The 23,873-nt window shown below is 41.0% G+C and overlaps 1 protein-coding gene across 1 annotated transcript; it reads right to left on the bottom strand.

The window, feature by feature from the left end:
* Nucleotides 1–17,142: 17,142 nt before the first annotated feature.
* On the bottom strand, nt 17,143–17,850 carry LOC6564689 (putative per-hexamer repeat protein 5). The gene has a single exon (XM_001991057.1). The coding sequence runs from the start codon at nt 17,848–17,850 to the stop codon at nt 17,143–17,145; it is 708 nt and encodes a 235-aa protein (XP_001991093.1).
* Nucleotides 17,851–23,873: the final 6,023 nt, after the last annotated feature.

Below are 23,873 nucleotides of genomic sequence, written 5' to 3' on the forward strand. Positions count from 1 at the left end.
AAGTTGAGCAAGTTTCTGCTGATTTGCTTCATCGATTTTTCAAAGTTTGGATCTAATTAACTAAAAGAATAAACAATTTGACTGTGTGAATCCAAATAACCGTTTGCCTTCTTGCGGACAAAATTGAATGGCTTTCACAACTTTTAAAAGTCGCTTCGGTTTTGACAAAGTTTTGGCAGTAGAAAATTGTTGTGTATATGTCAGTTTTTATATTATTATTTTAGTTCTTCAGAATTTTGGGGTTTCAAAGAAAATGTTCGTAGCTACTGCTGATTATTTTTGATCTAATAAATTTGTGTATGATTTTAATTTAATTTGCAAACACGTCAAACTTCAATCAGTTGAACACCTTTTCAATCGCTTTCATTCCTACAAACTAAATGACAAAGGTATAATACTCTCTGCAGAGGCTTAAAAATAGAATTCTGGACATCATCGCATCGGAATATTCATTTGCTAATCTTAAAGCGAAGTCGGTCTTAAATATATCCAATCGTAAATATTCCACGCATTGCTTACTCGTGTTTGGCAGCAGTAAACTTTGAATGAGATATTTGCTTAATGCCATAAAAATCATAATAAAATGAATTTCGAATTTCGGTTCAAATGTTCAATGCCAAGTTTAGGGCATTACTATTATGAAAGAGGGGCATTGTCAAGGGGCATTAAGGTGCGGCACGGATATCCTCATACACTGAAGATAATCTACTCTAATTATAAGAATTCGTTACGTTCGTTACGCTTCTTCTACGTTTTGCGTTTTGCGTAATTTGAGCTAGTTCTTCTCTTCTCAGTCCAACAGCGAACCCGCTTAGTTTTTCAATGTTCTATGGGGGCCTTGGTTGCTTTACGCAATTTTCTCACCAAATCGCTGCCACAATTGTGTTAGTTAAGTCACTTAAATTGCAAACAGTTCCCAGACACCTAACAGCCAATCTCCCCCCCTTCCCTCAGCCAACCTGTCCACTTACCCACCACAACCAGGTACCAGCACACATGCTGGCAGCGAGTTGCGAATGCCTTTGTTTTTGGGATTTGGCGACGGTAATCTGATTGGAGTTTGTGTGCAAACGAGCTTTTGGGGTCTAGGACGGAAGCTGACTGCTATAATTAATAATGATTTCAATTTGCATTAGCCCACCTGCAATTTAAGGCGTTTGCGCAAGCGCCAACCGGCGTCAACATCAACGTCAACGTCAACTTTAACGTCGACGTCGTCGACGACGTCAGCTGAGGCAGCTGTAAGAGTTTCGTAAACGCAGCAGCGGCGGCAGCATAAGCTCTGTAATTTGGAAGAAAAAAAAATACAAATGAAAATAGAAATAAAAATACAACAGCGAATGGCTATCTTAGGCACGCCGACGATGCAAAACCCTTGAGGACTGGAGTTTGTCTGCTTATAATGCTTTTCTAGGAGAAGCTATATGATATAGTAGTCCAATACTAATGATTTCTTCTTTTGCCAAAATGCTTAAAGCATAATAACACGCTTACGTGGTGAATTTGGTTCGGATATCTTGGTTAACATGAATGTATTTCATACAGGAACAACCTGCTGCGAACTGATTGTTCCTAAGCAGCTATAAGATATAGACGTTCGATCATGATGATTTTTGGCTTAAGTGTGAGATGCATGATAATATGCATACTAGAATAACTAAGCCGGGATATCTTATTAGGCAAAGAAGTTGTTTATACAGGAACTCATCTTTCGATTTAATCCAGTCGGCTCCGACGATAGAGTTCAGGTTTCATAACGATAAGAGTCAAGATCTTGAGGCTGATAGTAATGTTGATCACGAATAAATAAGCGTTATGTGGTTGAGGATGTCTCCTTGAATGCCGTACAAACATGACGACATAACTATAATGCCCTGTGCAAGGGTATGATTAAGAAAAACAAAGTGCTTGAATTGCCTCAGTCTGGCTTGGGTTGCAGTCTGAATGTTTTGGGTTTTTTGGTTATGCAAGCGTTTAGGCCAACGATAATCAGCTGTTGGCAAATCAACGCCAATCAAACTGTGTATCAGCAGCAGCAGCAGCAGCACCAGCAGCACCAGCAGCAGTAGCAAAGAAATGGCTTTATTTAGGTGACTTTATTGGAGCAACAAACAAGAGCAATAACAACAACGGCAACAACAACCACAACAAAAAGCGTCAACATGCAAACGTCAACCAGCTAAAATTGTGGTTGTAAAAAGAAAGCAGTTGGCTGGATTTGAAAATTAAAGCTGAGAATTGTATCATCGATGGCAGCTGCCCAACTCACAGAGCAGAGCAAACACAAAAACAATAAACAAAGGAAAAGCCCTAGAAAAACTGTTGTACAGCATGCTGACAAATGACTCAAATGCACACGCCACACACACACACACACACACACACACACATACACACCGCAAAGATATATGCAGCAATTATGCGCGATATTTCAGTTGCAGACATGCAACAGTTGTTTGCCTCACCACCTCGCTCCAAAAGCTGCCACTCAGGCAGCCAGCCAACCCATCCACCCAGTGAGTGGCACATGCAGATTGTTAGTCGTGTTCATATTCATGACTGTCTCCAAGTGGGCGTGTGTGTGACTGTTGTATGTGTGTGTGTGTGTGTGTGCAACTTACACACACATAACTTATGTTTAGCTGCAACAACAACAACAACAACATCTAGAACAACGTATTAAGCGCAACACACACTCCCCTCTCTCTCTCTCTCTCTCTCTCTCTATCTGTCTTTATCTGACTGAGAAAGCGAAAACTCCATTTTACACACACACACACACACACACACACAACACTCACTTATGAATACTTTGTGGTCCACAACGTCATTCTCTTTGATGGATTATATCTGGTAAGTCGTGATTTTTATCTATATTTTTCTTGTATTACTTTACCATCTCATTAATATATTTAGTTGTTATTCTCACATGAATTGGCAAACATTTTCATACAATCTGCTTCACGAGCTTGTCTTCTCCAGTCATACATATATCCATGTTGTATTGCTCCCAATTAGCAAAAGCTTTGGTTAAGCTCATATTTTATTCAAAGCGCTTCAAACGAGTCCATGGAAAATTAATTGCAATCTTTGAGTACTTAGAAGCACTTTAAGGCTCTTTACCTTTCTGAAAATAAAATATGTTACACATATATATATATATATATATACAACATATATGTTCTTTCTCTGTTTGTAAAAAAGAGTCGTCCAATTTATTTCTAAGTTAATACACAATTTCTGCATGTAGAGCATTTATTAGCATATCATAACTGTACACCCCAAAAGGAATCGGACTAATTAAAAATGCTTATTCAATTCTACAAAAGAATGCTTAGCATATCCTCAGTTAGGGCATTATAAACAGCAAAATATATTTATGGATGAAGAGCGTAAAATAAATGTTAGCTGGCTTCAAAACGAAAGGGTATTTATTCTTCGACCCTCCCCAAAACAACAACAGCGCAAATGTTTTATATATTATGCAAGATTCCATTGCAAATTATTAACACTCGTATTATGCACTGCAGCACCAAAGCAAAATCCCCCCCCAAAAAAAAAGAGTAAAAGTGTAAGCTGTTCGTCGTCATTGTCAATTAAGCAAATGAAAACATTTCGCCTTTGCTAAAGCGATAGACGACAGGCGACCAGCGACCAGCGACAGCAGACAGGCAACAGCTAAAAAAACAACAATAACAACAACAACAACAACAACAACAAACAACGAGAAGCAAGGCAAACGCTGGGCTGGCAAATGCAGCGTATGCGCAACATGGAAAACAACAAACATGACAAAGAACTCTGCTGCAGAATATGGCAAACTAACCAACAGCAATGAAAAACTGACAGCATTTCCAAAAGGGGTATGCAAAAGAAAAGTTTTCAGGAGAGGGGCAACGATTAGCGGGTGGCGGGGGAGCTGAGGTTCAGCAATTTCTTTTATTGTATTTCGAAAATATAAACCAAACAGCGAGCTTGCTTGTAACTAGTGACAGCAGCACTGAATGGGGAAGGTTGGAGGGGCAGTCAGCGGGGTGCACGTCGAAATGGGGGCAGGAAGAGGATTGCAGTGCGTTGCTTAGCTGCTCAAAATTGGCAAAAATTGTAAAATTGCACAATGAAATAACCAAAAAACAAAATGTTGCAAGAAGCTGCAGCAAAAGGGTTAGTTGGCAACGGATAGTGGAGGTGGTAGTGGTAGTGGGGAAGGTGACTTGTAGGGCTGTGCGGTAAGCGGTAAAATAAAAGTGAAGTTGGACAAGAAGCATTAAACTAAATGGATCGCGCATAGCATCAACTGGATGCAGCGGTGTAGTCACATTGGAAAGTTTGGGGTGGGGTGAAAAAAAGGTTTTGGTGGGGAGGGGAAGGATTGGGGGGGGGGTGCAAATATGACAAATGCATGCAAAACAAATTCTGCGAAATGCAAGCGGAAAGCAGGCTGCCTTTGTGAGAGAGCGGGGCCGGTGGAGCGTAGGTCGTTGCAGCGTGCAACAAGCATACAAACAACGAAACCGCTGCACAGTGGGGAAGGGACACAACGTTGGGGAACTGTTGTTTTTGCTGTGGCTAGAGCGATGTTGTCGTAGATGGTGCCTGCCCCGGCAACCTCTAGCACCCCTCGCGACGCATTGTGCTGGACAACGGCGCAAAGTAATTAATTTCAATTTGTAAAGTTCAGCGAAAGGCAATTCGCTGCTCCCCACCGTGTACTGCCTGTGCCACACTATCCTCGCACCATATGCACCCCCTCACCCCCGTCACGCCACTATTTGGCATTCGCAGTAGTATTGCAGACGTGTGACAAGCTGAAATAATTGCGCCGCATGCAGATAAGCGCCGCACAACAAAGCAGCTGCCACAAGCACAACGACGAGAACAACAAGAACAACAACAGCGATGCCAGACAATTTGTGCAGCGAGAGGGAAACTTGAAGACTCTTGGACCTTTTCCCCTCACCTGCCCCTGCCCCTGCCCCTGCCTCTGCCTCTGCCTCCTCCCGTTTCAACCCACTCAGTGCATTACTCTCAAGTTGATTTCAATTTTTGCCCCAACATTTTTCGGTTCAGTTTCCCTTTCGTTTACCCTTTCCGTTCCTCTATCCCCGTCTCCCATCTCTGTCTGTTTCTCTGTCTGTTTCTGTTCTCAGTTTCGTGGCCCAGGGAAAAAGGCAATGCAATAAATTAATGAAACATAAATTTACGGCCTACTGCAGTACTGCAGTGGAAACAATACCAACAATTTGAACATATTCAGTGTTTTGCAATTTCTAATTTTGCTGCAGAATAACAATGAGACAATTACAATTGAATATGGTTTGAGCTTTACATCGAAGAGAAGATACCCTAAACAAGCCTGATTATCTGGGATTGACCTATATTGCGAAAGACAACAACTTAATTGAATATCTTATAATTTGTATGTGGAACTTGTAAAAGGATCAATACTTCGATTTTTGCAAAGCCTGCTTAATTCATTACCCTTTTGGCCCTTACAAGCCAGCGAGTAAATTCGCAATGCCCAAACTGATTTACCCTGATAGCAAGCGATCTCAATCAACTTCCATTCAAAGTTCTAGGCCTCGCCTTTATTGCGTTTAGCACGTGAATTTTGTTACTGCTTATATATATATATATTTCTTCTCAATATGAGCAAAGCAATTGTACACAGCAATGGCATCCATTCAGATTTAAATTTCTGATTTCTATCGTCGGTAAAATATTAAATTGGATACCCCGCTTTATATGAAACTTGGAAATCGTGTAGTTCTACCACAAGGGTAATCGCAAGATCATTGATTAAAAACCCAATAGATCCGTCAGAAGCGAATCATCCCTCTGAGGATGAAAGTGATGCAGATGTAGTATTCATGTCAGACTCAAGGGACGTATTAGCTGGTGTCGAGTACCTCCTGATGCGGTGGCTATCTGGCAGAAGATAGACCCAATCCCTCGGATTGGAGATGCTTACCGAAAATGCTGCTTCTAACATACTTCCGCACAACTTTATGATAGACTTTTAAACTATTTCGAATGGGTTCAGTGAATAAAAAATACCTTGCCACTTGGATCAATGGAAATATACTAAACACTTTTGTTATGTGCAATAGCTGGAAAGAATTTCAATGTGTATTTGGAAATCATAGTTCAATAGGAGACAAACTAATTTAAATTGAATGTAAATTTCGAAGAGTAAAATTTCAATTATTTCATAGTATGAATATTGATTTTTTGTCTGGCTACCAAATGCTTAATAAATACAATTTAAACGCTTATAGCATTAACAAACATTAAAGCAATTTTCATTAAATTTGAAATGTTAAGAATACATTTTTAGAATATAGCGTCGAAGTACTCATTAATATAAATTGTAGTATTTTTTTTCCAAAACTACAAATACTTTTTCATTTCATCCTCTTTTTTCATCCAGCCTATGTTTTTTGAACTTTTGCCCTTAAATAAATTAAAATGAATTCGTTATCGAATGACAGTCTCTGATTATTTATGCCGTAAGATAATAACGCATGTTGAATATATTTCGTTGGACTCTTTTGCATATTAGTCAAAGTTGATGGGATCGGCATAATTTGTATGACTTCTTGTTCCCCTTCTGCTCATCTGAAGTAACACATGGCTGCCGCCCATATCTCTGCCGTGTCTCCCTTCTTCTCGTCTCTCAGCAATGAGTGACAGAATGGAGCGCCTAGTGAATTATGTGAAGTGCAATGGGCTATGTATTTTATGAGGCGTGTATCTGCCTCACCTCTCGATTACTCTCTCTCTCTCTTTTTCTCGCTCCCGCTCTGTTCCCTTCCCTCTCCCACCTCATCTTTGTGAGAGTTCACGCATCATAATTTACAAGCGAACAGTTGCAACCAGCAGGCAGCTCAAGGATCTGAAGGTAGCGCCAGCAAATGCAGACTAGATTTCTGTCGTGCTTTCGGTTTTCTTCTTATTGTTCTTGTTATTTCAAAATTTTACTCATTTTTTGTTGTTTTTTTTTTTCAACTTTGCTACCTAATTTGTAAGTTGCAGGATGCAGACGCCGAGCCAAACTTTAAATACATGTTAAAAGTGATGGAAAGAAAACTGAAACATAACCAGAATGCTGACAAGATGTTTCCTGACAAAAAATTGTAGAAGAGCAACCGTTAATTAAAAATGCATTCGTCTTTCTTCAACACAAAAAGAAGAAAAAACCGATAACTGGACAACGTTTGTGGCTTCTGGTTTATTTTTTGTTGTTTTTATACAAATCTCGTTGGGTCTGGGCCACATAAGTCTTTATTATCACGAAACGACAAAAAAAAAACAATGATATAGCACAGATACCGAAACTGAAACGATGATAAATATGGGTTCGTGGAATTAAGAAATAAATAAATATATACATAGAGATGTATAAGACATTAAACAGCGCCAGTTGGCTGCCAACTTCAACCTTCAACCTCAGATGAACTGAAACTTAATTAGCTGCTCGGGTTCTCCTCTGCTCTGCTGCGTGTTTGGTCTCCAATTGGGTTTGCTGGCATTTATGAGTTGGTGGTCGTTGGCAACGCATCCTTCTTGATGTACCTAATGAAGTGCACACAGTTATATTTGCACTTTCAGCACCTTTCATTAGCATTCGGACTAATTGTCCCTCAGCAGCGATGTGAAATTTCTTTCCGTTGATATTGCCGCGTCTCATTTGATTGGATTGGCCAGGCTGGACAGTTCGGGCCCAGTGCAAACAATCAGAACTTGCTTCAGCAGCAGTAGCAACAGCAGCAGCAGGAACAGTAAAAGCAGATGCTAATGAAGTCATCTCATCAGCGTGTTGCATACAAATGCGTCGCATTCGACGGCAATTTCCGCTTTTGATTTATGCTGCAAAACGCAAAAACAGCAACAGGAAAGGCAACTAGGGCCAGTGGTCAATAACCAATTGACTAGCGGCTATCGACAAATCTGGTATGGAAAATCTGTGAAATCGTCAAACGACAGCAATCAAAATGATAGCCAAGGTGCCGACAAAAGCTGGTGCTGATGCTGATTGATGACGCTGATTGATGCTGTGCTCATGTGGGATAACAATCAAGCAATGCACTGCACAATTGCACTGGAGTGAACTGTGATTAGACATTTATTAAAAGTTCAGTAAATTAATTTAAATATTTAATATAAATAAGTAAGTTAATCAAACTTTGATTGATGGCTTGACTGATGCGCATCAAGATTGGCTGACTCAATGATTGAATTGGTAGACTTCTAGCACATCAGATTAAGTACAACTGCTTAAGGAATTTACCATATACTTGTTCTCTAGAGGTGAATACTCGTAGTCGCCTCAAAGATTCAAAAACTGATTTGCTTGTTTGCAAAAATAATCCAAGAATGCCGGAAATGTTACCTTCTACAAGGAAATTCAAGTGGAAACAATTGCAATTAGCTAACATTAACAAATATATATTTTTATTTTCATGTACTCGTATGCTATGATTTTTTTTCTTCTTTTAACTTTATCAGATCTTTGCCGTAGTGCGAAAAAAAAAGTAGAAAATAAAATAAAATATCCAAAGCAAAGACATCAATTAACACAGTAAAACACTTGGCTGCCTTCATCAAAAGTGGCCCGAACAACAACAACAACAACAACAACAACTACAAGTCCAACTGCAACAACAAAAGCAGCAGCAGCTGAAAGAAGTAAATAACATGCGGGTACAACCAACACACCAACAATTGAGGCCGAAACAGATTGGTTTCTAGATAGAGGGAGGGTCGGAGACTAAGAGAGAGAACGAGAGAGAGAGTGAGAAGTGTGGGGAATGGGTGAGAAGGAGAGATGGAACGAAAGATTCGCAACAAAAATCTGCTCAATCACTTTTCACTTAACCCAAACACAAGAACTTCAAGTTGATGTACGAGAGCTGATGAGGGGCCAGGGGTACCTAACACACACAAATACGTGCCAGATTGGTCAGAGGGGTAAGCGACGCAGGGGTTTTTTCGAATTGGGAGAAGGTTAAGGAGAATGAGAAGGAGGAGGTGAAGGAGAAGTTAAAGTGATGTGTGGGCTTTTGAACACCAAAAATACAAGAGAACAAACAACAGCAGCAGCTACAGAGGAGTCGAGCAAAAAGCAAAAGTAAACTTTACTTGGATGATGATGATATGCAAAAAGGCCAGACCGGGAGCAAAGAGCACAAACAGCAAGATTTGGACAATGGGAACGCTGCTGTAGGAACAACAACAACGACACATATGCACACACACACACACACACTTGTAGTATTTCTTGATATTTAATTCTTACTCCAAAAAATAAAAGCATTGCCACGTCAGCAGCAGCAGCAGCAGCAACAGCAGTCAAGGCAACACTTGACCTAAAGGAAAAAGTGCAAACAAAAATGGTTGGACCAAAATATTTTACCGTAGACAAAGTCAACAAGGGATTGAGTAAATTTCCGGTGCTAGACAAAAAGCAGAACCTGGGAACGAGTCACGAGTTTCGCTGAGAAATGCCATGTCCATCCATGTCGATAAATGTTGAGGCAGTTGATATGCACAATATCCCTGTAGAAAGTTGCAGCAAACTGATATCGCCTGTGCATAACAGAAAATATACAAATTAGTCTCAATAATTCCAACACAAGCTACAAATGAAAAATAAAGAAAATTCCAATCGAAATCTCTGAAATATTCTATGTTCATCTATTTTACTGGCCAGTAAAAATTGTAAATTTGTAGGAAATTTCATACTTTTCAGGTTTTCTTTAAAATCATACTTTTTTTTAAATTATTAAATATGTTTATCGTATAAAATTGTAAATTGCTCATTGTAAAAATTAGGCAAATTATAGAAGGAATAATGGTCACACCTATTTTAATGCCATTAAGTGCGTGTATATATAATGAAATTGATTATTTTAACTGAAAAATGAGTAGGGTTGTGCCTAGCTACTTATAGAAACTCCAATGACTACACTATTAATTTATAATTTTACAAGACATGTTATATCAAAAAATAAAAAATATACATGTCAATATCTTAATCAGTTTTGTATCATAATTATATTTCAAGAATAGAGAACAAACTATATATTTCAATGTTATTATTATCTATTATTTTTCATTAAAAGTGGAATACGTACAACTAAATGTTGTAATCTATACATATAATCAGCGATATTTGCTATTGCTCGAGGGATGATATAGATAATTAATATGGATAATGAAATAGATAGTTAATTATTATTATTATTATTATCTTTGCATTCGATAATTCGAGCTTAGAAATAAAAATACAACTAACAAGGTTCATTTCAAACATTATTGCTCTGATTGCAGCACAGCTCTGGTCACACTGTGTCGGCCATTATCCCGACGCCAAAGGCTTTGGCCATTAAAGCTAGTAAGCGGGCAAAGAAAGCAGCCGCCTGCAGACTTGGAGCCCCAAATGACTTGGCAGCTTTTTAAGGGTTCAATGCAATTTGTTGTTGTTGGAAGCCTTGCACTTTGTGTGTGTATATACATGTGTGGGCGTGTGTGTGGGTGAGAGTGGATGAGGCAATGAGGCAGGCGTAGACTTATTGGCAGTTTTAATGTGTCAGCAGCAGCAGGTGCCAGCAAGCCCATGCCCACTTTTGTGGATGATGAAAGTGCCGTCAAATGGTTTTTTGATTTGCTGTTTGCGTAACTGAGCCAAATTTTGCAAGCCTGCCTGCCTGTCTGGCAGCATGATTGCCCCCTGGCCCTATTGCCGCCGTGGCAGCCTATGCTGCCTAATTGTGTATGCGTGTGTAGTGTCCGAGGAGCCTTGCGTAAATTTAACAAGTTGCCACTTGATCCAAAACCTAGCCAACTCGAGCCAAGACGAGCCAACAACAAAAACAATGCAAGCTGGAAAATTGCACAGACACAGGAAGAAGTAGCAGCAGCAAATCTTTCTTTTTCTCTGTCTCTCTCTCTCTCTCTTTCTCTCTCTCTCTCTCTCTCTCTGTTGCTAGGTTTAGTCTTGATTTAGATGTTGAACTGTGTTGCCTCTGTTGTGGATTTCACACTTGTCAAACACTTGGCACGCTGCTTGATGCCATGGCCATGTCAGCCCTTTTGATTTACAGGGTATACAAGTGGCCTGGCATAGTTGCAGAAAAATTTAAAATATATTTAATTTGTTGCTTAAAACACTTTCTTGCAAAAAGCATAGCTATCTATCAATTTACGTACTCTTTAAAGACAACAAGTATATCACACATTTTTAATGCTGCTGAACAACAGTTGTTATCATTAGTAATCATTTTGCTGTGCAACTCTACAATCCTTTCCAACTTAGCATTTTATATCTTAAATCTACAAATCTTGTAGAATCTTGAATTTGAAACATATTTCTGTTAATTTAATTTTTTTTTTCGTTTACACGGACTGTTGAACTTAAAACTTACAAACTTACTCACAAAGTGTAAGAAACATAGGCATGCATAAAGTAAAATATAATTTATATATAAATATATATCGTCCAAATAATTTATTCAAAGTTTTGCCCACTATATAGAGCATTGAAAATGCGGCGCAGTGTTGTGTAAAGAAATGTTTGTTGTCAGCTTGATTTGTGTTGCTGTTGCTGGTTCATTTTTCTTTTGAGTCAGGCACCAAACAAAGTTGCCACGTTGCCGTTGACAGCTCAAAAAACACTTAAAACGCTGATTTACGTCACGTCTTAGACAGGCAGGCACACCAAACCCCCCCAAACAACCCCTAACTGTCTCGTCCCATTGATCATTACTACGCACAAATTTGGCGCATTGGCAAATTGACTTTGCTGACTGCAGTCAGCAGGCGGGCGAAATGAGCAAAATGTCCCGAATGCTTGAATGCCTGAATGCCTGAATGCCTGCATGACGTGGCTACAAATCGATGAGGTGCCAAACTCCCAGCCCCCCCAATTAGTATGCTTGCAAAACTCTCAATCCTTTCAAAGCTACGGCAAACAGGCTGCCCGTAAACGTAACCGAGTTCCTCTGCTGATTTCTTATACCTTTTTATTTTTTTTCCTTTTTGTTGTTGTTGCTGCTGTTGTTTGTTTTTCCTCTCACTTTGACAGCTGCAAATTAATTAGATTTAATTATTTTCTCCTGCTGTTGCTGCTGCTGCTGCTGCTGTTCGTCCATTGATTGGGCCTAATTAACTGTACTTGAAGTTGGCGCACGCCTCAAATTTCAATCATCCATCAGGGCCAAGCATGTGGGCAAACTGGGCTTGTTTGTGGGGTGTTTGTGGGGTGCGGCAGAGAGAGAGAGAGGGGGAGGGAGAGGTTTGACTGTCGCTCGTCCTTTCACATTCATCTGGACAATGTGCTGCAATTATGTATTACGGCATCAATCAATTAATTCCTTATCAATGTATTCTGCGACGCATGCAATGCAATGGGTTGGAGGTCAGTAAAGGTTATTTCGAGCATTCCCAAAAAAAGACCCCCCCCCCCCATCGCTGTCCTGAATTTCCTTTTTAATAAACTTAAGTAATTATATTGCATAATTTTGTTAACTCAAAATTCCAATCAGAATGTAAATACTTAAATATCAATTACATTTCAGTTGTGCCTTGCCAACAATTTTAACTATCCGTGAATGATACAGGGTGCATTTAACTACTTTGGGCTTGTGTGCATTAAATACTGAAGTATTAAATTCAAATTCAATTTAAGACATCTCCAAATTTCAATTGCTCCGCAATATGATTGTAAGCGCCTTGAAGCGTATACATATACAATGGCCATTGTGTGTACATACTCCATATGTGTATGTATGCGTGCATGTGTATCTTGATTTTCGTAATTAACTTTAAAAGTCATTTATCAATCAATCAGCAAGAATGTGTCAAGCTAGAGTCGCAGCCAAAAACCGACAAGCCAACAATCCACCGAGGCACAAATTAAATGGACGCAACGTAGAGGCGACAACACAAACAAAAACAGCAACGTGACTCTGCAGCACAACAATCCACTCCACTCTTCACACTCTACAGTCCACTCGAGCCCGTGTCGAGTTGAATCGAGACGACAAGTGTGCTAAAAAGCATTCACGACAAGGTCGCACTTGCTGCGGAGGCCGCAAAGCCGAAAATTGGCTTACAATTCGCCTGTGAAGCGGCCAAGCGTCAACTAAGTAAATCAATCGCCAAGTGGCCCAAAAGAAAACCAACAACAACAACAACAATAACAGCAACGTAAAACATTTAGGAGAACAATTCTAAGAAAAAGAATACGCGACTACTCACATACTACGCCAAGCGTCTTTAGATCAGCTGAACAACTCTTGCAAAAGTAAGTAAATGAAAATTGTTATTAGTATTAATCACGAGGACATCTTGAAAATGGCATAGCATTTCCACATGGTCAGAGAAAGTCATGTTGCCAAATTTACAGACGAGTATTATTCTAATTTAATTAATCCGCGGAATATTTGAATGTTGTTCGTTAGAGGTGACAGAGAGCTTCCCTTCCATTTGAACGGAATGCAATATGCCCGCTGTACACTTCAAGGCACAATAGATGGAAATACTCGCAGAAGTAAAACAAGCAAATCAAATATGGCATGGCAATTAAAAGCAACGCTGACCAAGCTCGCACTCGCTCGAACTCAAATTCAATGCAAACAGAGAGTAACTAACAACAACAACAACAACAACAAAACGTGAACAACAAAAAATAGAAAATGAAAAAAAAAAGAATGCAAAATAAATAAATAACCAAATGACCGAATAACGAAAACGCTTAAATTTTGGCATGGCAATTGAGCATTTCGAAATGTTGGCCGAGTAATTTTTTCGTGCTTGCCTGATAAATGACAAAAGGCGCCCCATTTATTAACCTAAACTACAATTATGGCTGCCTGACCGCACGCTGACCACAAGCAGTCAGCAGCCAGTAGTTGGTAGTCGGTAGTTGGTAGTTGGTAGTTGGTAGTTGGTAGGCACCAGCACTGGCAGCCGCAGCAGCAGGATTAGACCCCCGGCACCGACTCCATTTCCACTCCTACTCCGAATCTGACTCTGAGGCACTCTGCATGCCAAATGGCAAAGCATTAACTGCCATTAGTTGTGGGCTGGCTGTATGTGTGTGCTTGTGTGTGTATAATGCGAGCTAAGACTGTGGCAGCTGATGATGCGGCATGCGGCTCAAACTTTTCCACTTTGCAACTATTTCAAAAGTAAAGCGAAACTTGGCCAACCATACCAACTCGTCAACCCTCCAAACCGCCCTCATCCCCCCCTCCCCCGCTCACTTTGCACACTGTCAACGCTGTATGGTGCCAGCATAACTGACGTCGATTTCCAATGCGATTCATGTCTGCTGACCCACTCACCCCTCACCCCTCTCTCAGCCCTCAGCCGATTTTCAGAGCTACCCGCTGCCTGGCTGGTGCCTGCTGCATGATTTATGATTTTGCCAAAAGTATTTCTGTGGCCAGCAAGCCTCGAGCGGGCAAGCGTTCAAAGTTGTCTGCTGAAATCATTTTAATTGAAAAAAATTACACATGAGCGAAGCCAAAAAAAAAAAAAACAAAAAAAAAAAGAGAAGAAAAGAAAAATCGTAGCAAATGGCAGAAAATCAGCCAGCGTATGACGAAACTTGAATACACTTACGCCATTCTGAGAGAAACAATTATTTGGATTCACACTCAGCCTACTCTGACAAGCGTTATGGATGAAAGTGCTCTGAACAACTTGAGAGTCATCAAGAATCAAGAATTATAATTTATTTCGTGAAAGAGCTTATTAGACAACAGCATATTATGTTATTATTTATTAAGGAAAACATAGAGTTACAAGTAATAAGATTTATTCACAATCAAAATGCTGCGCGAATCACAAAAAAGCTTACAATTCAATAGAGCAACAAAATGTATCCACCGAGTACACGTGTACATCTCTGTACTTGCTGGTTTGTGTGTGTGTTTTGTGCAGGAGCCAAAGTTATGCCCTTCAGCTGAGCAAGGTTCACAGTGGGCTTGACTTTGCCTAGTAAGGGGTGTGGGTCTCATGGCCTGTGCCCGGTCTCCGGTCTCTGGTCTCTGGTCTCTGGTCTCTGGTCTCTGGCAGGGGTCTGCGACTGGTCCTGAGCCAGGGCCAGGGCCTGGCACGTTCACTAGCTACCGGAAATGTCCATTCACTTGCATATTAACAAAGTTCCGCACAGGCAGCGACGTCGGCGCTGCTCGGACGGCTTGCATATACTTGGCAGTACTTAATAAACTCCCGGGACAAACACTCACACACACACACACACAACACACACACTATATATATACATTCAGAGAGAAAGAAAATGACGAGCAGATGGACAGACTGTACGTATGAATATATGTGTGTATGCGTGTGTGTGGCTGTGTGTGTGTGTGGTATGTAGCTAGGAAACGGGCCAACTAACTTACTCGTACATCATATGGGTGGGTGGGGAATGGGTAATGGGTAGTGGAGGGAGGAGTGCAAGTCACAGTGTGGCCTTTAGAGTGGCCTTTCCATAGCATACAACTGTGCGACGGCCGCCTGTGGCGCTGTTAGCTGTGGCTCAACATAACTGAAACAGGAAAGTATTTCGAAGGCACCGGAAGCCGGAAGCAAGCAATAATTCAAATGAATTTCAAATCAAATCATTACTAAACATTTACAAAGTATGCGCAGCAAGCTGCACACAACACCACAGGAATCTTCCACCCACCAGCCCACCAATCCTGCACTGAACTTGGACTGCCAAGCGATAGCCTTGAAGACCTTTGAGTGCCTTGGAGCACCTTGAGCCTGTTCTACCTTCAACTTGCAGCTGCAGCAGGTGGTAGGCAGTGGGTTCTGGTCGTGATTAATTTCTATTATTATGACAGTGATTAGGGCCACTTACAGGCTCATTACAGCCATAAGCGGCATAAGGCACATACCAACACACACACACACACTGAACACTGGGACTGGTACACTAAGAAAAACTAAATAGTTCTGAAACCAGTATGATCGTCCTCCTTCTCTCTCTCTCTCTCTCTCTCTCTCAAATTTCAAGGCAATTTTATTTTTCTGAGTGTACTCGCGCATTTATCAAGCCATTGGACACCACATGCAGCGGCCGTTTGTCTTGCACTTGACCAGGCCAGAACCCATGCAACTAAATCAGCATGCCAGGCAACTGCATAAGAAACGCCACCCGCAAATCCAGTGATAGAGCCACAGGCAGGTGCAGTGGCATAGGCAGGGGCAGCTGCGTCGACAGCGAAGACGACACGTGGCCAAGGTGTGCACAGGATAAAAACTTTATTGCTCTGCAAGACTAGAAGCTAAACGAGAATAATATATTGTTGTAGACCAAGCCAGTCTAAAACAAAACTAAAATCAAAATATATATTTATCAGTTCAATGTATATAATACACACTTGACTGATTTGCTATAGAACAATTTTTACTCTTAACCAGCAGGAACTTTAAATATTTTTCTAACTAACTGTTTTTAAAACTTATCAAATTTCGAAATGGAAAGTAAGTTTGAACTTCAAAAGACTGTGAGAAATAGGTTCAAAGTTTGCTTACAAAAAATCAACCATGTAAAAGTTAAGATGGTTTCTAACACGTTTTTTGGCATGGCTTCGTCCCAAAATTATAACTGGTTTTAAATTCCATCGTTCGTGCACTAATCATATACTAGTAAGCATGTTCTAATGGTTTCAATTATACATATAATAGAATACAATAATATTGAATAAATAAGAATTCAATTTGCATAAGGCTTACAATTAAATACAATGATTTTCAATAAGTTAGAATAAATGCAATTTCCAACCTACTTCAGAAAACTCAATGGCTAAAGTATCTGCTTATTTTTTAATTCTATTTTTTTCCTCGTATTTATCCAAGCAAGCCGACTGTACGAATATTTCTATAAAAGTTCTACCCCATTGTATAATTATCTTATTATCCACAGATGACTTTCTTTATGTTTCCACTATTTGTGGACGTTCACCAGTTGAAAGCATAGCTGGCATTAAATGTTTACAGGCGTTAATAAAAAATTCTTCAAATAAATAAATAATTTATTATTTTTAATAGGTTTACAAAAAAAAAAGTGGTTTTTGAAAAAAAATCTTGCTGCTTAAGCATTGGCTGGGTAGCCGTGGGTTAGCCGCGATTGGGACGCACGACGACAACTTGGGGCCGCTTGCCCTTGCCGCCCTTGCCTTTCTTGTTGCCCCTGCGGCGGCGTCTGCCTTTAGTCTGGGTGACGCCGATTCGTCGCCGACGCTGCTGTACTCGACGGCGATTGCCACCTGCGGCACCCATGCGCTGTGCGAGACCCTGGGAAATGGTTTGTGTCAGCAGACTGTTGATCGGCGACGAGCCATAGATTGCCTGATTGATGGCAGCCTGTTGGTTGCTAACACCAGATCCCGATGCTGCATTGCCATTGCCCACATTCACATATATGGCGCCATTGCCCGTTGGTGAGCTTGAGCCAACACTAGTGCCTGTGCCCAAGCCAGTGCCCAAACCTGTGCCCAAACCAGTGCCCAAACCAGTGCCCAAACCTGTGCCCAAACCAGTGCCAAGTCCTGTGCCAGCAGCATTCGTAGTCGAAGGACGCAGCTGCTCCAGCATGTCTTGTTGGTTTGTAATGTACTGATTGAGCGCTGAATTAAGTCCATTGCTGCCGCTGCCGAGGCCACCTACACCACCCAGGCCGCCGGCAAGGAAACGCAGCTGTCCGTTCTCGTTGCCATCCTTCACATAGAGACCGGCCAGACGAGACTGGGAATCCTCGGTGGCACAAGTTGTAAGAAACAGCAGCACTGACGCCAGCAGCGTCCAGATGTAAACAGCTCGGATCATTGTCGATGGGTTGACTGGCTTGGCAAAGCGACTTGCCGGCTTTTATAGTAGATGGAGGCGCCTCAAGTGCGTAATGAGTGAATGATATGCCAAAAAGTTATATCAACTGATATGTGACCCATTCCAAGTTCACGCTTTCTTCGCGTTCATTGATTCTTTGTGATTCGAATTATTGCAAATACTCAAATCATTGTATTCCATTTGGCTTCGTAGAAAGCCGCTCAGAAATGCCTCCAGGCAACATTTCAGAGCGGGCTTTGCTTTCTAAACGTGTCAAGTACTTAATCTACGCATATTGTTTGCCGAAGATCAACAGCCGATCGTCGAGTCGATCATGATCAGAACAGCCCAACACATACGAGTATGCAACTCAACTCAATTCAGAGATGATTTGCGTCCAGTCGTCAAGCATTTTACACAAATGAAAATGAAGATCAAATAAATATTAGACAAGCGATCTGATAAAGATCTGGGAAAGAACCGAAGAAGGATGACCGATAAGTAGCAGTATTCTTAAAAAAAAGAATGCGCTGCGATTTATGAAATCGTCATCCCTTTGGTGTCAAAGATAACTCAAATTATTATTCGGAAAGTATATTTCTAAAACGGAAGATTGATCGATTTATTTATATGTAATCGAAACCCTTTCCCCTGGGGTGATCAAATGGTTGGCAAGTTGTAGGATTATCATGTGCAAACAAGCTTAACAACGACTCTAATTAAATTGTGCGACACTTGACGTTTTCGAACGGCTGCGGCCCACTGTGCCTGAGTGCACCGCAAAGTTTGAGAGGGTCAGAGTGTGAGAGAGTGAGAGAGTGAGAGAGAGAGAGAGAGAGAGAGAGAGTGCGCCTAAGTTTAGCGAAAACGACAGTTGCTGACGACTGCCTGGCGGGGCTGTTGAAATAAATTTTCACTTACGCCACCAACGCACAACGCACACAACACTGAACCAAACACACATAAACACACACCCACACACACACACACACACACACACACACACATGCATACATAGAGTACTCAGATGGGGTGCGTCGTTTACTTGGCAATGCAATTACAGCCGCTAACCGCGCGTGAAAATAGCAACAGAGCAGTTGCAGCAACAGCAACAGCAACACCAGCCACAGCTGAACAACGTTGCCTGCAACTGCGAAGCGGCTTAAAACGGCAAAATGACAATTAACAACAGACGGCGAAGCGCGGAACGCGAAGACGCGACGCGATGCTCAGCGTTGAACAGTCAGCGCCATATCAATGACAGGATGCACAGCTGGCAGCATAGCAAAATCAACAGCAGCCTTACGCACATTAACAGGATTCAATTTTTAAGCAGCCTGCACATGCCCCTCCCCGCAACCAATTACAAACCGTTAAAGGAAAAACCACACGCCCTTCATTTCCACGTGCAATGGCAACAGCGAAAATGTGTCGGGCAATAGAATGCCAGTCGAAGTTTTGCCTCATCTACCTTGGCAGCGTGAAAGCACCAGCCACACAGCTCCTACCCATTTTTCCCTCAACCCCACACACAAATGCTGTTTGCGACATAACAAAAAGCAGTTTGGCCAAATGGGTAAAATTGCAAGGAATTTTAAGTGGAATTCCATGACATTTTAATAGTGTTGCCGATTTGGGCACACTCAAATGCAGGCGCCATATGGCACAAACTTCTACAGTTGGGTGGAGTTGCAACTCGTGATCCTCTTTATTTGGCAGAGCTCCGAGCAGCGACAAATATATGTCCATATACATCGCCTGGAAAGCAAATAGCTTATTTCGATTGCAATCGAAAGCCAACACAGGTTCACTTCTATTTTAAAGGAAAAACAAGTAAGAATGGTGTAGTCGAGAGGGATCGACTGTGGTTCTTATTGCTATCGATACTCGCCAAATAATGGTGTTAGCAGTCATCGATAAAATTAGATAATCTTGACCTTCGCATGTTATAAGAGAACGTGTATTCAAATTTTTAAGTCCTAGCTGTTATAGTCTCTGAGATCCACGAGTACATAGAGCCGAACGGATGAAGAGAGGGACATATCTGTTGATAGCGATCAAGACTGCATATACTTTATGGGTTCGAAGATGCGTCCTTCATCCTGGTACAAAACCATTATTCCCTTTCATTCAGGGCATACAAATTGGATTACAATCATGCCTTGCAATTGTGTAGATTTTAATTGGTTGGCTTTCGAACGCCTTTCATTTACTGAAGCTTCCGTAAGATCAGATGACCTGCATTGAAAGCATTTGCATAATTTCCTTGCCACAAATTCGTGTGTTTAGCAACTGTTAAGAAATGTTATAAGATTGTAAATGGAAAACAAGCCAAAATATGTGTATAAAGAAAATTTAAAGCTGGTGTTTTCCAGAAATGCTCTGTCCAAAAATTGGAAATATATGAGAAAGGTAGAACGCATTATGAAAAGGCATCTCAGAGTATATTTTATAAAAATCGGAGGGAAATCGTGAATATAATTTCTAGTTGTTCGACTTTACAATTCGGTAGCTTTGGTATCTGTGTGACAGTAATTGTCAACATGGCACGTGATATCAATGCATTAACGGAAGTGTTTTCTTTCCTTTTATCAAGGGTGGATTGCTGTTCGATGTGAGCGATCCAGAAATAGTCACGGAAGTGTAGCAATCTATGCTTAGAGATCAATAATCGCTCCCAGCAGTGTTCCCCTCGCTTCAGGTAAGCCCTGCCACATTGAATAATGTTGCAAGCCATAGTCATAAAATGGCGGCGTTAGCAATAGGGGGGATAGGTACATAGAGGGAGGGAGTAGCAGTTCTACTCCGCTCCACTCTTCAAATGACAAACAGACGCAGCAAATAAATAACAAGAATCAGGGCATTGTGAGGCATTTTGGGGACGCTTTATGTGTTTTTTTTTCTTTTTGTCGCAGTGGTGGGGAGGTAGGTAGGGAGCGTGAAGAACCTTACCACTTAACTTATTAACACACACACACACACGCACACACAGCAAGGAGGAACAGGAAGCCGCTGCTTGCCCCCAAAAGACAAAACAAACGCCAGCGAAGAGAAGAGCCGAACAGATGAGCCAGTCGAATGGATCTATTTTCAGAGAGCAGACACAGTCACATGTTTGGGGTGCACATAGATATACCCGCGTGTGCGTATAATAGGGAGCATAGGGGGCGGCTGAGCGATCAGCTAGCCAAGTCGCACCAATATTAATTGCAGCCGACGATGATGCAGACGCGCCCAGACGAACATTTGACATGTTTAATGCGAAAAACGAAAACGAGAACGAATAAGAAAAAATAAATAAAACAAAACCAAACCAAACCAAAGAAATAAATAAAGCAAGAGGCGACCGGGACTGTCGAGCAAGGTGGGGGGCTGGGGAATGAGATATCTATTTTTGGGGCCGACGCGTCAAAATGCGTTGCAAGGCGAGACGTTGACATAGGCTGGAAATTCTGCCACAAGCCTGGCAACAAATTCCGATGCGGATTGGGATGCAGATTTCGAATGAGAGCAGACATCAGAAGACATCAGACAGTAAACAGTCGACAGCAGACAGCGCCACACAGGGCCACAAGTCCACACAAGTCCAAAGTCCAAAAGCAAATGCAAACAAAGCAATAATTCCTCACACTCTCCACTTATACAGTTGAACTTGCCTATGTCAAAGTTGCACGAGATCAGAAAAACTCTTCACGAAAAAACTGTTTAGTTAAAGTCAGTTGACAGTTGGCAGTTGGCAGTTGGCAGAGCTCTTTTGTTATATTTACAAATAATTGAAGGTTAGATGTCATCGGTTGAACAATATATGATTCCAAATACAAATCAATTTGAACAAGACTTTAGGGGCAGAAAGTATAGAAGTTAAATAAAAAGCTTATAACTTAATGGCGTTTTCCAGTTTTAACACAGTTATGAGGGTAAAGCATTCGCCATGAAGCCAAGAACTTTGCTTAACTTAATGACTCAAAGTCATATTAGTAATTGAATCGTTGCAGTCGATGAGGCTTAAGACTAAGATTACTTTTTTTATGTGCCTTTTGCCAGGCACAAGGGGTGGGTGAATGGCCTTTGACCTTAGCCAAGTGCAGAAGTGAAGCAAATAACGGCGGGGAACAGACACTATAGGGAAGTTCAACTGTACGCACATATTTTGCTGTCTGGAAAACGGCTTCTGTGTTTTTCTTTGTCTGGGGACTTTACTTCTCTGACAGATGAAAATGAAACCATCCCTGACTGCATTAGCAACATCTTGTCATCACTAATCGTATCGAGTATAAATATATAATGAATATGCCTCTCACCAAGTGCAACAAAAATTAACTTAAAGTTCGCATTCCAGTAATTATATCTTTAAGCACTTGCCAAAAAAACCAAATCTGCAGTTTCAAAATAAAATTCCGGCTCTGCACTCTTACGTGCTCATATATAATGATAATATTTGGTCTTCCATCTCTAAAGGCGTATATTTTGTTTCATTATCTGTTAATTCGGCAGCTGTGAAGAGTACTGCGAGTACTTCACATTATCGTCATTAATTGTGAGTTGTGGCATCTGCCAGTCGCAGTTGCATTTGCCACTTGTGGCAATTGCCATTGAGATGACTTATGCTTTATTTTGTGACCATGTTAGGCGCACCCACCTAAACGTAGGCGTCCATTTGCCAGCTTGCGGGGCGAGATCCAAAACATCCAAAACATGAAAATCAAATATCGTCTTGCAGACACAAAAAGCAAACCAAACACTTTTTGGCAATTAGTGCAGTGCATCCTGTGGCTCTATACCCTAATGTCCTGCGTGTCCTGCGTGTCCTGTGTCCTGTGTCCTGTGCCCTGTGCCCTTTTGTCGTTGATGGATGCGGACGGATGCACTTGAGGGCGTGCCGCAGTCAAAACCCGGCCAGCATCATACACTTGAGGCGCATCTAATTTAGTGGGCGCCAAAAATGAGGGCTTCTCCGCATGTGGCCATCAAATGCGAGTTTTATGTAAATGTCCTGCGCTGAAGTGGGCCGGCCATGCACTTATCCTTTAAGATACTGGCCAAGTGCCTTTTGCGTTTTTCAGCACAGCCAAAAAAAAAAGGAAAAAAGAAAATAAGAAAAAGAAAATCCCAAATGAGCTAAGGGCACTCGGACAAACGCAATCGCACTCGCACTCGCACTTAAGTGTCCTCTACATTACTTTACTTGACTTTTTCATTTTGAGGTCTCGCATTACAGAGGCGGTCAGGGAAGGGCACAAAAGGATAATGACAGGCTGCATTTCGTTGCTTACATGTCAACCAATGAGATCGCTCTCAGATTTGTTCCAATGCTAAGTTCTTGGCATCAATTTCAATTCTGCGCGATTTCCTTTCTTGAATACTCTGTAAACATTCAAATTATGTGGAAGGCCTTAATATGCGAAGAAGGCATTATAACTATTAGGTATTATAACTTCCATATAATCAACATTTTTATTTATATTACTTATTTACTTATGTAATTTTTAATGCATATGTTGATCAATTTAAAAATCGTTAATTTGTTTCATCAATTTTGATCAGAAATTTTCAGAAAGAATTTAATTTGCAGAAACCATAATCAGCTCGTAATCCGAGCCATTATTACAATAACTAATCAGCATCAATAAAGCTCCGTATTTTCCTATTGGTTGTCATATCCGAATGGGGATAATTCTCTGCTTATTACACAACTTCTTAACATGCATACAGGGTATGCCCAAGTCGAGCACGGCTGACTATGGCTTTCTTACTAATTCTCATCATTCTTATCATTTTTTCTCCGCTTTTTTTTTTGTAGCTGTAATTTGAGTATCAACTTTGTGCTCTTGTTAGCATCGCTTGCCCTCATTTTGCCTTTGTTGCCCTTGGGCCTCGGATTTCCTTTGAATTGGCGCCGGTCGCTCTCTCTCTCTCTAAGTCGGAGTCAGATACAAAGTCAAAGTCAGCGATTATTGTTTATTTGTTTGTTTTGTCAACATTTGGTCGTCATCGTTTTCGGGTTTTTCCTATTTTTTGAAGTT

The sequence above is a fragment of the Drosophila grimshawi genome, unplaced genomic scaffold, assembly GCF_018153295.1.
Source record: "Drosophila grimshawi isolate 15287-2541.00 unplaced genomic scaffold, ASM1815329v1 contig_1006, whole genome shotgun sequence".
Classification (NCBI taxonomy): domain Eukaryota; kingdom Metazoa; phylum Arthropoda; class Insecta; order Diptera; family Drosophilidae; genus Drosophila; species Drosophila grimshawi.